A 16877-nucleotide genomic window follows, 5' to 3' on the forward strand; every position below is an offset into this window, starting at 1 on the left:
CTTGGAAGCAAATGACGTCCTTGCGACGTCATTTGCCGCAATGCACGTCGGGAAAGTTTCCCGACGGAGCATGCGCTCTACGCTCGGCGCGGGAGCGTGCCTAATTTAAATGATTCCCGCCCCCTACGGGATCATTTACATTAGGCGCCCTTACGCAGGGCAATTTTAAAGAGCGCACACGCAATTTACGGAGCTACTGCTCCGTGAATCGCGCGCAGCGCAGATAATTTGCGGGGGCGCAGGGCAAAAACGCTGCCCTGTGCCTCCGTAAAAAAGGGGCAAATCTCTTTGAATCCGGGCCCTTGTTTATAGAAAACAGCTATGTATGTGGCTATTTTGTACCTGGGGCAAGGACATTCTTCTATGCCCAGATAACCAGTGCATGTTTATAACAAAGCTGTCTAGTTTTCTTCTTTTTTTTTTTTTTACTGCCCCCTGTGCAAGCAAACTTCTCCAACCTGGCCCTGGTGATCTCATAAAATTCTCTCACTCCCCTAATCATAAAGTGGAAGAAGCAGGCACCAACGTCTCACAATTCACAATTACTGTACAGTAAGAGGACAAATCAGTAAAATGATATGAAAAAAAATCATGTTTTGTATATTTATGTCCCATTCACACCTGTGCATTTAGGCACAATGCATTCAAATAAATCATTCTTGCTGATATATTCATGTGCTTTTATCTAAATGTATGTTATACAGAGTTCAATGGTAATGCACCTTAAACACATCATGTAAAGCACACCTAAAACACAACGCACCCAAAACGCACTGCACAGATGTGAACCGGCCCTTGGGACTTAGGCTCCATGTACACGAGACGTTTTTACAACTGCTCCCTAATGATTCAACTTGATAGATAGTAACCCAAGTTTAAAACGCCTGTTTTTTAAATGGGCAAAAACGAAAAACGGCTATAAACGAAACGCTGCTTAACGCGGTTTACCGCGTTTAGCCTCGTTTAGCTGCGTTTGGCGTCTGAAACGTGGAAATCCTCTCCGTCTGAAACCATTTTTTGCTTTCAAAGAAACGCTGTTAAACGCAACTGCCTAAAACGGCAATAAACACGACTATGTACATGGTCACATAGGATAACATTGAATGAGTTCAGGGGCAGTTGAAAAAAGCGTCCAATTGCCTCTGAACGTAAGTTTAGCAGCATTCCGTGTACATGGGGCCTTACAGTGACTGAGCTCTTTAACCCACTCCCGCCCAGTACTGACTGGTCCCTTAGACTCCATGATGTGCCATGGACAAGGGTATCACCCATGGCCTAACCAACACCAGCAGTAGTCTGTCCCAAGCTATCCACAGGCCTTACAGCAATGGACTCTAATAGCAATCCTTCCGCACAAGGTTTTGTTTCCAGAAGACATTCCCATTAGATGTTAGGAGGAGGAAGAGTCCATATAACAACAGCCTATAACTCTTTTACTGGAATTCAGTTAGTTACTGTGACGGTATTAGAATGATATCCCCGTCAAACATTCCCTTCTTCCCATAAAGATTATCACCCAATATTCCACGAGGAGGAATATTCCTGGAATAGCCCAATAAGCCACACATGAGCCAAAGCTTACTGCTGGAACAAGACACTTTTTAATGGCAGCATGCTGCTGATATATATGCAGTTTACAAGCTAAATCCTCAATCAAAGAACAATGAAATCTCCACCCCCTTTCCACACACAGTGGGGGCTCTCATACAGATTATAGGCAGACACTTTGGCGCCGACTCTGAAGACACATTTCTTTAGATAATGACATCAGTGAAGGTAATTACTAGTTGTAACAGAATACGTTATCTAGATAACTTGGCCCCGCATATACAGGGAGTGCAGAATTATTAGGCAAGTTGTATTTTTGAGGATTAATTTTATTATTGAACAACAACCATGTTCTCAATGAACCCAAAAAACTCATTAATATCAAAGCTGAATATTTTTGGAAGTAGTTTTTAGTTTGTTTTTAGTGTTAGCTATTTTCGGGGGATATCTGTGTGTGCAGGTGACTATTACTGTGCATAATTATTAGGCAACTTAACAAAAAAAAAATATATACCCATTTCAATTTTTTATTTTTACCAGTGAAACCAATATAACATCTCAACATTCACAAATATACATTTCTGACATTCAAAAACAAAACAAAAACAAATCAGTGACCAATATAGCCACCTTTCTTTGCAAGGACACTCAAAAGCCTGCCATCCATGGATTCTGTCAGTGTTTTGATCTGTTCACCATCAACATTGCGTGCAGCAGCAACCACAGCCTCCCAGACACTGTTCAGAGAGGTGTACTGTTTTCCCTCCTTGTAAATCTCACATTTGATGATGGACCACAGGTTCTCAATGGGGTTCAGATCAGGTGAACAAGGAGGCCATGTCATTAGTTTTTCTTCTTTTATACCCTTTCTTGCCAGCCACGCTGTGGAGTACTTGGACGCGTGTGATGGAGCATTGTCCTGCATGAAAATCATGTTTTTCTTGAAGGATGCAGACTTCTTCCTGTACCACTGCTTGAAGAAGGTGTCTTCCAGAAACTGGCAGTAGGACTGGGAGTTGAGCTTGACTCCATCCTCAACCCGAAAAGGCCCCACAAGCTCATCTTTGATGATACCAGCCCAAACCAGTACTCCACCTCTACCTTGCTGGCGTCTGAGTCGGACTGGAGCTCTCTGCCCTTTACCAATCCAGCCACGGGCCCATCCATCTGGCCCATCAAGACTCACTCTCATTTCAGCAGTCCATAAAACCTTAGAAAAATCAGTCTTGAGATATTTCTTGGCCCAGTCTTGACGTTTCAGCTTGTGTGTCTTGTTCAGTGGTCGTCTTTCAGCCTTTCTTACCTTGACCATGTCTCTGAGTATTGCACACCTTGTGCTTTTGGGCACCCCAGTGATGTTGCAGCTCTGAAATATGGCCAAACTGGTGGCAAGTGGCATCTTGGCAGCTGCACGCTTGACTTTTCTCAGTTCATGGGCAGTTATTTTGCGCTTTGGTTTCTCCACACGCTTCTTGCGACCCTGTTGACTATTTTGATTGTTCGATGATCACGCTTCAGAAGCTTTGCAATTTTAAGAGTGCTGCATCCCTCTGCAAGATATCTCACTATTTTTGACTTTTCTGAGCCTGTCAAGTCCTTCTTTTGACCCATTTTGCCAAAGGAAAGGAAGTTGCCTAATAATTCTGCACACCTGATATAGGGTGTTGATGTCATTAGACCACACACCTTCTCATTACAGAGATGCACATCAACTAATATGCTTAATTGGTAGTAGGCTTTCGAGCCTATACAGCTTGGAGTAAGACAACATGCATAAAGAGGATGATGTGGTCAAAATACTCATTTGCCTAATAATTCTGCACTCCCTGTAGAAGAGGTAATTACCACAATGAAGCAATCAGAATAATTAACATGAGCCACTTCTAATCACAGTAAGCAGTAAACACAGGGCTTCTTCACACAACAGACTAGATCAATTACCCTTTCATACACAGCATTACTAGCAGGGAGAATTAACTGAAGCATATCCTTCACAGTTACATATTTATTACATATTTATACACTTCAGTCACCCCAAACAGCACTGCCCTTCAGCTGCATATAGAGAACAGAGCAGAGAGCTGAGTTTAGAAGCAGCCCATAGCTCTTAGGGGAATTTTGTCAGTGCCCTGCATCTCATACCCAACGCCATATCCTGTCCCTCTCCTTCCTTGCTTCTCCCCCTAAGCGTAAGGTCCCAGAAGCTAGATCCTTAAAACATTGCATCCTTGCTGTTGTGCTACTGTTTTCTATGACCAACAGACCACAGGTTGTCCCCTTCCAACCCTTTTATACAGAGTCCTCTACTGAGATGCTGCACAACTCCTCGTTGTCTATATTACGTCCCACTCACTACTCTGGAGGCTTCCAGCAGCTACCTAGGAATCCATACTGCCTACTTTCACTAAAGGGATCCCAACTATGGCAACGTCTTGTGGTCAGTTTATGGGACTACACGGGGCACCCCCTCCCCCCCTTCCCATTCTACACTACTACATTACAAGCGTGTAGGGCTACATTCACACAGCCACATGGGTGCGGATAATTTTCTGCGTTCAGAGGCTTGACTAAGCAACACTCTGTGCTATGGCTGTATACAAACTGTCTGTTTAGCTGCAACCAGTTTATGTGTGGTCAGAACTCTGCAGAAAACGTTGACACTGGATTTGCACTGTTTATGTTCAGGGTCAGTGTGAGGCTTTGTTCACGTGTAACTGCTCAGATGGTCAATCATTGTACAGAGGCTTCCAGTAGCTACCTAGGCATCTACGCTGCCTACTTTCACTACAGGGATCCCAACTCTAACTATGGCGACATCTTCTGGCCAATTTATGGGACTACACCAAGCACCCCCTCTACCCTACACTACCACATTATAATTGGTAAGTGTACATTCACATGGCCACATGGGTACGAATAGTTTCTTGTGGCCAATTTATGGGACTACACTGGACACCCTCTCTATCCTACACTGCTTCTGTACATTACAAGAGTGTAAGGCTACATTCACACAGCCACATAGGTGTGGATAGTTTGCTGCGTTCAGAGGCTGGTTGAAACAACACTCTGTGCTATGGCCATATACATACTAGGGGGTAGATCCACAAAGAAATTACGCCGGCGTATCTACTGATACGCCGGCATAATTTCAAAATTCCTGCGTCGTATCTTTGTTTTGAATCCTCAAAACAAGATACGACGGCATCTCGGCTAGATCGTTTGGAATCACGGGCAAGAAACTTCTGATTTCCGCCAGTGGCCATGTGAAAGTAGCCTTAAACAGCATCCACAAAATGACATAACTGCATAACCAAAACAACTACCTAAAACATTATTGGTGTTGCTCTCCACACTCAAATGCAGAAATAAGAATTATTTTGTGCCATGTTATTATGATTAGGTGCAAATCATAGACACTGCTAATGGGGTGCGTATTCACCACAAAAGTGACTTTGGGTGCCAACCTAACTTTTAAAAAAATATATGAATTATCACAAAGAAGGACCACCAGGACAAATCAATTATACAATATCCATAAGTGCTAACAAACGATCATGAAGCTATTAGTGCAGTCCACACTATTATTATGTGCTCTTCTAGCAACAAGCCACTATTCTGTATCAAGCATGCTTCTGAACATGGAATGATAGCTTCATGATCGTTTTGCAGCACTTATGATCATTATATGATTGATTTGTCCTGGTGGTCCTTCTTTATGCTTATTTATATATATATTTTTAACCTGGGTTGGTACTCAGAGTCACTTTTGTAGTGATTACGCACTCCATTGGCAGTGCCTATGATTTGCAACAAATCATTATAACACGGCACCAAAGAATCATTATTTCTGAATTTAAGTGTGGAGCGCGACACTAATAATGTTTTCTGCATATGTCTATTTACATGTTTATGAGAATGTGGTAGGTGTGAGCGATCCATAATTAATATTTTTATAGCTAATATATTGTTTTTTTTACACTTTAACGGCTTCCGGACCAGCCACCGCAGTTAAACTGCGGCAGGTTGGCTCCCCTGCGCGATCCGTCGTAGCTGTACATCGGCTCTTTAAGATGCCTAAGGCAGCGCACGTGCCTGAAGAATGTCGCTGGAGCCGCGACTGCTCATTACAGAACGAGAACGGGGGTGTGGGTGTAAAAAAAAAAATCCCTTTTTTCTCAGGGGCGAGGAGACTAATCGTATGTTCATTCGAAGTATGAACACTGATCTCTCTCTTCCCCTAGACAGTACCATCCCCCCTACAGTTAGCACACACAATAGGAAACACTGTTAACTCCTTGATCACCCCCTAGTGTTAACCCCTTCCCTGCCAGTGTCATTTATACAGTAATCAGTTCATTTTTATAGCACTGATCGCTGTATAAATGACACCAGTCCCAAAATGTGTCAAATGTGTCTGATTTGTCCACCGCAACATCGCAGTCCCAATAAAAATCGCAGATTGCCATTACTAGTAAAAAAAAATCTAAAAATGACAAAATTCATTTATTCATTCATTCACAAACAACGGCGCATATTTATGCCGCCGTAGCGTATCTTCTTTACGCTACGCCGACGCAGCGCATAGAGGCAAGCACTGGATTCACAAAGCCAGTGCTGCCAAATCTGCGCTGGGTTTCCTAGGTGTAAGCTGGCGTAAGTGGAAGTGGGGGTGAGCCATGAAAATGAGGCGTGACCCCATGCAAATGATGGGTTGAGTCTCAAACAGATACGTATAATGAACGGCGAATGCGCCGTCCCGTGGACGCATCCAAGTGCGCATGCTCAGAATCACGTCGGAACTACTCCCTAAGATACGACGGATCACTGCCTACGACGTAACCTACACCCAGCCATATTCACGTCCTACGTAAAATATGTCGGATTGTGTTCCCTTTGCATGGATGCTGCTGAGTTACACCTCCTTTATGGGGCATAACTTTACGCCGGAAGTATGACTTTACGCGCACTGCGTCGGACGGGCGTATCTTAGTTTCTGAGTCCGGCGCATAGATACGACGGCGCATATTTGCACTTACGCGGCGTATCTGGATATACGTCGGCGTAAGTGCTTTGTGAATCTGACCCTATAACTTTTGTGCAAACCAATCAATATGTGTTTTTTGTGATTTTTATTACCAAAAATATGTAGAAGAATACATGTTGGCCACATTTTTTGTTTATATCGCAACAAATAAACACCGCAGAGGTGATCAAATACCACCAAATGAAAGCTCTATTTGTGGGAAAAAAGGACATCAATTGTGTTTGGGTACAGCGTCGCACGACCACGCAATTGTCAGTTAAAGCGACGCAGTGCCGAATCGCAAAAAAATGCCCTAGTCATTGAGCAGCCAATTCTTCGGGGGCTGAAGTGGTTTTAACCACTTCTGCATGACAGCGCAGTTTACAGTATTATATAACCAAAGCAACTGTTATTGAGTATTTTTTTCATTCAGTTGGCATGGGTAATGAATGTTAGAACTTGCCCTTGTTTTCTCTGGTATTATTTAATTTGACCCCCTACAAGAAGTAAGGACTTCCATGTTTCACAGGGGCTGCCCTGTAAGTGAATACCCCACCACAGGATAGTTAAGTCCATCACATTACTCTCGCCTACTGATGAACTATCTGATGAACATGGGGAACACACGTGGCATTGCCCAGCTGCCATATCTCTTTTTGGAGGAAGTTGTCTGCATATGATTCCAAAGAATAATTACCTTTAAAGTGGAGGTTCACCCTTTAAAACAATTTTTGACATCACACTGAGTCGAGCCATCCTACCGACAGAATGCCGGTGTTTTTTTTTTTTTCTCAGCACATACCTCGTTATCACGATTTTCACCTCACGGCAATCCCGCAGGAGTGGGAGTTCCCAAGCACTGCCTGTGATTGACAGGCTTCCGAACGGCGCATACTGCGCGTCACAGGTTGCCGACAGAACCCGAACGTCAGTGCACAGGCGCCGTATAGAGCCGCACCGACGTTCGGGTTTTTTCGGCTACCTGTGACGCGCAGTATGCGCCGTTCGGAAGCCTGTCAATCACAGGCAGTGCTTGGAAACGCCCACTCCCGCGGGATTGCCGTGAGGTGAAAATCGCACATAATGAGGTATGTGCTGAGAAAAAAAAAAACTGGCATTCTGTCGGTAGGATGGCTCGACTCCGTGTGATGTCAAATTTTTTTTTGAGGGTGAACCTCCACTTTAAGTCCCCTGTACTCAGGGGCGGACTGACCATTGAGGCACTCTGGCACTGCCCGAGGGCCCGATGCCACTAGGGGGCCCCATCAGGGTTGCCAGGCCCAGTAAAACCTGGGACAGTATGTAAAAATCAGTGGTTTTTTTTACATCTGTCCCTGATATGTCCGAAACCGTCATGCTTTTGATGTGAAAATCCTGAGATTTTAGCTGCCCCGCCTCTGCACTGCCTCCTGGCATGGTGGCCATCTGTAAGCCCGGGGGCCCCATAATCTTCTATTGCCTGGGGGCCCCATGAGTTGTCAGTCCGCCCCTGCCTGTACTACATGTTGTAGTGAAGTTATTTAACACATTTGCAGTTTGCCTTTTAATTAGCATAACATTCTCTTGTCATATGTTAAGTGTTGTGACTGCTTGGTGCACTGACCCAGTGAGGTGATGCTATCCATCCATTAGTAATATACTGTGAAAAGCAGCCGTGTTCATTAATAATGTGTAAGCTCAAATCATGAAAGTCTGATACCTAACAGCTTATGGCATCAGGTCTGCAGGAAATGATTTCTCAGCAAATATTACATGACATACTGATACTTTTAGCTGCTTCCAGTTTTTTGCTTAGTATAGGCTATACTGCTTGGTGCAATATTGTGATCCATAATGTGAATATCATGTTACAGCTAGACATAGGGGAAAAACAAGTTTTTTTTTTTCCAGAAGCCTGGAGAATCTCTAGGCATGGTATATAAAGGCAAGGGCAAAGATAAGCTCTCAAACAATGGGCAAGTGTGATCTTGTCAGCTGCTATTCATCGTAAACAATTCTTCTTCTCTGATAGAAACGTAGTATTCAGCTCAGTGAAAGGTGCTTTAATTCCTGGTTCAGATGACAGTGATGTCAACGCTTTTTGTAGACAATGATGTCACTGTTGAGTTGCCTATAAAACTTGCTGCTATACAGTGACAATCAATAAGTGAACACTGAGCTGTTATCTAGTAGGACTGTATTCAAAATATAACGCAATGAAAGTGTACAAACCAACATGCAACATCATTTTCGTTCAATGATTACCCTTTAAAGTCATTCGTTTAAGATAAAGGCCATGTATACCATTGTTTAAAAGCTGGCAAGATTCCATCCTGCGGAGTCTGGTAACTCTCCCTGGTTGACCGAGGCCTCAATCAATCTAGACGCGGGGAGGGAGGATTGCAACTTGCTGCACTAATGGGTTGCCGTATTACGTGGTATCATGGATGGTGAGGAGTGGAATTCAAATTTCTACAGCCATGATGTCACAAAATATGGTTCTGCCAAGGAGGACAGCTCCTTGTGTTTGGTCTAACTCCAAGAATTAGTAATACGCTCTACCCCCTTCAGCAAGTCTGACCCCTCTTACTGGTGCCCAGGTTAGTGTTGGCTATAGTGCAGGGATGCATATTCTGCATCAATACACTTTTTTCCTATTGTATATTTCCAATTGTATCAAACTTTTACTTCCAAAGGAACCCCCCAAAAAATCTTGAGGTCTTGAAGGACCCCTGCTTATACCTGCTTATACCAATTTATCAGAGGTCAGTTGGAAAAATGGGGTTCTCGGCTCTTCATTGGATAGATTGATAGCAGCACAGCCATTGGCTCCTGCTGCTGTCAATCAAATCCAATGGCGTGGGTGCCGGGGGCAGGGCCGAGCCCTGCATTCGGGAGCCATGGACGCTAAATGCTGGACTCGGGGGCATGCCCGCAAGGTAACCCCCCGGAAGAGCGCTTCTCCTGGGGGGTTTTCTGATGTGGGGATGAGACGCAAGAGCCCAGAAGAGGACGATCGGGGCCACACTGTGCAAAACTAACTGCACAGTGAAGGTGAGTATGACATGTTTGTTATTTAAAAAAAAAATCAAACATTTACAACCACTTTAAGTAGCCCAAAGATAACTTCATTTTCTTTCTTTCCACTACGGATGGAAGGGAAAAAAATAGCTTGATTCCCTCCAACACAGTCAGGCCCCGTACACACGGCCGAGGAACTCGACGTGCTTGGCACGTCGAGTTCCTCGTCGAGTTCTGGGATGAAGCCGCCGAGGAGCTCGGCGGGCCGCCTTCTCCCATAGAACAACGAGAAAATAGAGAACATGTTCTCTATTTTCTCATCGAGCTCCTCGGCGGCTCCATCGAGCCAAAACTGTACAGACGACAGAGTTTCTCGGCAGAATCCGGGTTTTGACCGAGTTTCTCGGTGAATTCTGCCGAGAAACTCTGTCGTGTGTACGGGGCCTCAGTATTGATAGGGAATGCCTCCCACCGTGCAACTGTCTCCAGCTGGTGGGGGAGCATGGCGAGCCTTCCAGGCCGACAGAACGCACTGATTACTGCTAGTGGCTATAGCTGGCAGCAGTAATGGAAAGTAAAAAAAATCCAACAGGCTGGATTTGGGTACAATCAGCCTGCCCATACATGGATCGAAATTCGGCCAGTCCCTGCTGAACCAGCCAAATTTTGATCCATGTATGACCAGTTTTTACACTGCAGGAGGGGTTTTTATACCAGCTTTGGCAAACATAATATCCCATTATGTTCAGTGGGCTTTACCACCACAGGTCATGTCTTAATCAAGTGACTAGAGTCACTTGTGTGTAATGCATCTGTTTTTTAGGGGTTAAAACAGGTACTGAGGGGTCGACATATTGCCTTCCAACCTCTTGTCAACTACCCTTTGAAAAGTGATCCATCGCAGATCACTGTGTAAAATAGGCCTTTACAAACAGCTTACAAGATAGTTGGTGTCATACTGCTGGCACCGTCAAGTTGCGTTGGTCCTGGAACTATGCATGCACCATCAGATAGAAGGTCAATAGCACAAAGAACCCCTAGCAACCTCTAGAGGAACTCTGGTTGAGAATGTCTGGTACTGTACACAACAGGGGACAAATGAGGGGCTTTGGGGACGCAGTCTGAGAACAATGTCCCACCTGTCCTTATAGGAATAAAGATCCAGGATGCCATGGTAGACTGTTACAGCACCCAGTCAAACAGACCAAAGTTCTCAAACACCCTAGACACCGTGGGGCAGATCCACAGACGAAGTACGCCGGCGTATCTACTGATACGCCGGCGTCCTTTCAAATTTCCCGCGTCGTATCTTTAGTTTGAATCCTCAAACCAAGATACAACGGCATCTGGGTAAGATCTGACAGGCGTACGGCTTTGTACGCCTTCGGATCTAAGATGCAATACTTTGGCGTCCGCTGGGTGGCGTTCACGTCGTTTTCCGCATGGTATGCAAATTAGCTATTTCCGACGATCCACGAACGTACGAGCGGCCGGCGCATTTCTTTACGTCGTCTCTAGTCGGGTTTTTCCGGCATGCGCCATAGAAATCGATACAGTCTTTTTTGCAAATATCTCCTAAACCATGTAGGTATAGGAGATATTGCAAGCACCTACAGCTAAGCCTTAAGCTTACCTGTAGGTGAAAGTTCTACCTGAGGGTTTACAACCACTTTAAATGGGCCGTACTGCATTTCTGAAAACCTGCAAACGCACTGAAAAATACATAGGTGTGAACCTAGCCTTAACCCTTGTACACACTGCTAGTTTAGCTGGGTTGAACGGAAAAAAAAAACTGACAGATCAGGTTGGGAGCCTCTGTACTAACCATGCGATGTTAGTGCAGTGATCGACCTTGCTGTTTTATTGTGTTTTGGTAGGGGGATGCCTCCCCACCAGAACACTACGGTCAGTGGCTGAGAGGGCTGAATAGGAGCCAGTCGGCAGACTTTTATTGGTCATGACCCTTCTGCTAACCGGTTGCCGTATACACAGGCCGAATGTCGGCCGGTTTCTATTGAACCGACTGATTCCACCTTACATTCGGCCCATGTGTACTAGGCTTTAGTCTTTTGTTTTTTTTAACAGACAAGCCATTTACTACTGACAGGGGGGTGATCACAATGATAAGCTTTTATTCACTTTATTCTATATTTTTTTGCTATAACTGATTATGTAACTGCAGCGTGAGCTGCATTTCAGTTTGTTAGTGTATCTAAATCTCCTAGTACATCTAACACTCCTCTATCCCCCTCCAGACTGACTATGCAGATGTTCAAAGGTGCCCCCTGCGCTCCTTCCTCCAGAGTGGGAGCACTCTAATACAGGAGGCGTGTTACTGGCCAGATCACATGGTGAAAACAGAGAGAAAAAAAAAGCCTAAAACGAATGCAGCCACCACACCTAATGATTGGTAAGCTGCAATATAGTACATGTTTGGTTGTGGATTTATTACCTCTAATCCCTCACTAGCCCCTCTGGATGCGTATTGCAAATGATAGTTGAGTGCATATATCCCTTAGTAAAGCGCCAATGTACTAACCACTGAAAAACGCCTACTTTGTGCTTATTGATGCTGTTGTATGCACAACATGATATGGCGATTAAAGGAATGCATCTGATGCTCTATTGGGAGATGTTGCATATATCCCTAAAACTTGTACTCTCCAATGTAAAACTACTAGATTATTTTTTCTTTTTTGCATGGATATTTATTATATTGGTATTGCTGTATGCACAACATGATGCAGTAATTAAAGGAATGCATCTGATGCTGTACTGGCGGATGTTGCGTATATCTTTTAGTTATAAACCAATGTACTAACCAATGTAAAACGAATTTCTTTGCTTCTAACCCTGTATGGATATTTATTATATTGATATTATTGTATGCACAACATGATAAGGGGCCAGATCCACAGAACGAGTACGCCGGCGTATCTACTGATACGCCGGCGTACTTTCAAATTTCCTGCGTCGTATCTTTAGTTTGAATCCTCAAACCAAGATACGACGGCTTCTGGCTTCGATCCGACAGGCGTACGGCTTCGTACGCCTTCAGATCGTAAGTGCAATACTTCGGCGCCCGCTGGGTGGAGTTTGCGTCGTTTTCCGCGTCGGGTATGCAAATTAGCGATTTACGATGATCCACGAACGTACGCGTGGCCGTCGCATTTTCTAACGCCGTCTGTAGTCGGCTTTTTCCGGCGTATAGTTAAAGCTGGTATTTTTAGGCGTATAGATAGAATTGCCATGTTAAGTATGGCCGTCGTTCCCGCGTCGAAATTAGATTTTTTATTTTTTTTTGCGTAAGTCGTCCGTGAATAGGGATAGACATAACTCACGTCTAAGTTAAAAAAATTACATCCTAGCGACGTCATTTAGCGCAATGCATGGCGGGAAATTTCGTGACGACGCATGCACAGTTCATTCGGCGCGGGGACGCGCTTCATTTAAATGAAACCCGCCCTCAACCCGCCCAATTTGAAATCCGCCGCCAGAAATACACTACGCTGCCGTAACTTACGGCGCGAACTCGCTGAGGATTCGAATATACGCCAGGTAAGGTACGGCGGCGTAGTGTATCTCTGATACGCTGCGCCTAACTAAATGTATGTGGATCTGGCCCACGGTAATTAAAGGAACGCATCTGATGCTGTATTTGGAGATGTTGCATATATCCCTAAACCTTGTACTATCCTATTCAATGTAAATCTCCTACTAGAATTTATTTTTTATTTTTTTGCATGGATATTTATTATATTGATCTTGCTGCCTGCACATGATACAGCAATTAAAGGAACGCATCTGATGCTGTATTGGGAGATGTTGCATATATCCCTAAAACTTGTACTATCCTATCCAATGTAAATCTACTAGAATTTTTTATTTTTTTGCATGGATATTTATTATATTGATCTTGCTGCATGCACAACATGATACAGTAATTAAAGGAACGCATCTGATGCTGTATTGGGAGATGATGAAATGTGTCATATAGTTTTGGCATTGAGAAAAGGAAGTTTGTTGGTGGGAAAGGGGGTCCTATGTGAGCATGCTTCTATCACTCAGTGTACTTATTGTAAGCTCACATGCCTCATTGAGCCTGTGATTGAAAGCCTGTGCATAGGGGAAGATGTCCCCATACATTAGCTGGGTGTCTGATCCTGTAATGTGTTCTCACTGGAGATGGGGAAGCTGCAAGATGGGATGCTCAGCTGTCAGGCCATGGGGAAGTGTGAATTCTGGTGACAGCTTATCTGCATAATAAATGACTGACATGTGTTACAGGGAAAAGTAGGTGCCCCAGATTTGCAAAGCAAAGAGCCCCATTGAGAGGAGAGGACCAGGACTGGATGCTGGGGGACATCTCACTGTCACTATGGTTACACCATCACTTGCACAACCTGCTGCAGCTATCCATTCCAAAGAGCTTCTGCAGCAGCTTTGCCCCCACCAAGTTCTCAATGGCAGCGATAATAGTACATAAGGGGGGACTTACCTGCAGGCTCGGCGCTGAGGAAGACTCGGACGCACTTGCCGGTAGGTAGGAGATGAGGGGGGAGTGCAGGTAGGTTCCCAGCGAAGGCTGCCCTCCTGATAGCGGAGTCCCGGGAGCAGGGCACTCTACTGCTGCCTCCAGATGGCCACATATCACCTCTTGTGTCCCCGGCGTCCTCTGCTTCACATGCCAAAGAGAAAAAGGACAGGAGGACCCGAGTCAGTGCAATGCCACTTGCTGCCCACTGGCACCCGCCCTGCAAGGGTTAACAGCCATAAGAAGTCTATTGCCCCAGCCCAGCCTGCCCGCCCGCCGGGCATCCCCCGTCTGATCGGCCGGGTGCCCCGAGTGGATGCCGGCGGCACAGGAATCTCGGCGTGTTCTCCGTACAGTCAGGATCGGCAGCTACTGCTAATGCTGGGAACATGTGACTTGGGAGAATCTTCACTCCCCAGCCTGCCCTCCTCTCTCTATCATCTCCCTCCCTGCCCAGTACACAGAGGAGGGGCACCGCCACCACTACTCCACAGGACCTGTGCTGGGAGCAGGAGGATTCCCATCCCGGTTATCCCTCTATTCTACTGGCTTTATAACATGACACCTGGGCTGGGAGCAGGAGGATTCCCATCCCGGTTATCCCTCTATTCTACTGGCTTTATAACATCATGGCACCTGTGCTGGGAGCAGGAGGATACCCATCCCGGTTATCCCTCTATTCTACTGGCTCTATTACATGGCACCTGGGCTGGGAGCAGGAGGATTCCCATCCCGGTTATCCCTCTATTCTACTGGCTTTATAACATCATGGCACCTGTGCTGGGAGCAGGAGGATACCCATCCCGGTTATCCCTCTATTCTACTGGCTCTATTACATGGCACCTGGGCTGGGAGCAGGAGGATACCCATCCCGGTTATCCCTCTATTCTACTGGCTCTATTACATGGCACCTGGGCTGGGAGCAGGAGGATACCCATTCCGGTTATCCCTCTATTCTACCGGCTTTATAACATGACACCTGTGCTGGGAGCAGGAGGATACCCATTCTGGTTATCCCTCTATTCTACTGGCTTTATATCATCATGGCACCTGGGCTGGGAGCAGGAGGATACCCACCCCGGTTATCCCTCTATTCTACTGGCTTTATATCATCATGGCACCTGGGCTGGGAGCAGGAGGATACCCACCCTGGTTATCCCTCTATTCTACTGGCTTTATATCATCATGGCACCTGGGCTGGGAAGAGGAGGATACCTATCCTGGTTATTCCTCTATTCTACCGGCTTTATAACATGACACCTGAGCTGGGAGCAGGAGGATACCCATCCCGGTTATCCCTCTATTCCACTGGCTTTATAACATGGCACCTGTGCTGGGAGCAGGAGGATACCCATCCCGGTTATGCCTCTATTCTACCGGCTCTATACCTAGGCACCTGTGCTAGGAGCAGGAGGATACCCATCCCGGTTATCTCTCTAGTCTACCGGCTTTTTAACATGGCACCTGGGCTGGGAGCAGGAGGATACCCATCCTGGTTATCCCTCTATTCTACCGGCTCTATTACATGGCACCTGTGTTGGGAGCAGGAGGATACTCATCCCGGTTATCCCTCTATTCTACCGGCTCTATACCATGGCACCCGTGCTAGGAGCAGGAGGATACCCAATCCCAGTTATCCCTCTATTCTACCGGCTCTATAATAACATGACACCTGTGCTGGGAGCAGGAGGATACCCATCCCGGTTATCCCTCTATTCTACCGGCTCTATACCATGGCACCTGGGCTGGAAGCAGGAGGATACCCATCCCGGTTATCCCTCAATTATACCGGCTTTATACTATGGCAACTGTGCTGGGGGCAGGAGGATAACTTTTCTGGTTATCTCTTTATTCTACCGGCTCTATAACATGGCACCTGTGCTGGGAGCAAGAGGATACTTATCCCGGTTATCTCTCTATTCTACTGACTTTATATCATGGCCCCTGTGCTGGCAGCAGGAGGATACTCATCCCAGTTATCCCTCTATTCTACCGGCTTTATAATAACATGGCACCTGTACTAGGAGCAGGAGGATACCCATCCCAGTTATCCCTATATTCTACCGGCTCTATACCATGGCACCTGTGCTGGGAGCAGGAGGATACCCATCCCAGTTATCCCTCTATTCTACTGGCTCTTTAACATGGCACCTGTGCTGGGAGCAGGGGGATACCCATCCCGGTTATCCCTCTATTCTACCGGCTCTATAGCGCGACACCTGTGCTGGGAGCAGGAGGATACCCATTCTGGTTATCCCTCTATTCCACTGGCTTTATATCATCATGGCACCTGTGCTGGGAGCAGGAGGATACCCATCCTGGTTATCCCTCTATTCTACTGGCTTTATAACATGGCACCTGGGCTGGGAACAGGAGGATACCCATCCTGGTTATCCCTCTATTCTACCGGCTCTATACCATGGCATCTGTGCTAGGAGCAGGATAATACCCATCCCGGTTATCTCTCTATTCTACCCGCTTTATAACATGGCACCTGGGCTGGGAGCAGGAGGATACCCATCCTGGTTATCCCTCTATTCTACCGGCTTTATAACATGACACCTGTGCTGGGAGCAGGAGGATACCCATTCTGGTTATCCCTCTATTCTACTGGCTTTATATCATCATGGCACCTGGGCTGGGAGCAGGAGGATACCCATCCTGGTTATCCCTCTATTCTACTGGCTTTATATCATCATGGCACCTGGGCTGGGAGCAGGAGGATACCCACCCTGGTTATCCCTCTATTCTACTGGCTTTATATCATCATGG

General features: G+C 45.8%; 1 protein-coding gene across 1 annotated transcript in view; it reads right to left on the reverse strand.

Annotated features, from left to right (window-relative positions):
- NWD2 (NACHT and WD repeat domain containing 2) overlaps window positions 1-14467 on the reverse strand; it is a 383914-nt gene extending 369447 nt beyond the window's left edge. The window contains exon 1 of the mRNA XM_040354712.1: window positions 14070-14467. Coding sequence (XP_040210646.1) covers window positions 14070-14220 — 151 coding nt within the window. The 5' untranslated portion in view covers window positions 14221-14467. The remainder of the gene's footprint in view (window positions 1-14069) is intronic.
- Window positions 14468-16877: the final 2410 nt, after the last annotated feature.

The sequence above is a fragment of the Rana temporaria genome, chromosome 1 (genome assembly GCF_905171775.1).
Source record: "Rana temporaria chromosome 1, aRanTem1.1, whole genome shotgun sequence".
Classification (NCBI taxonomy): domain Eukaryota; kingdom Metazoa; phylum Chordata; class Amphibia; order Anura; family Ranidae; genus Rana; species Rana temporaria.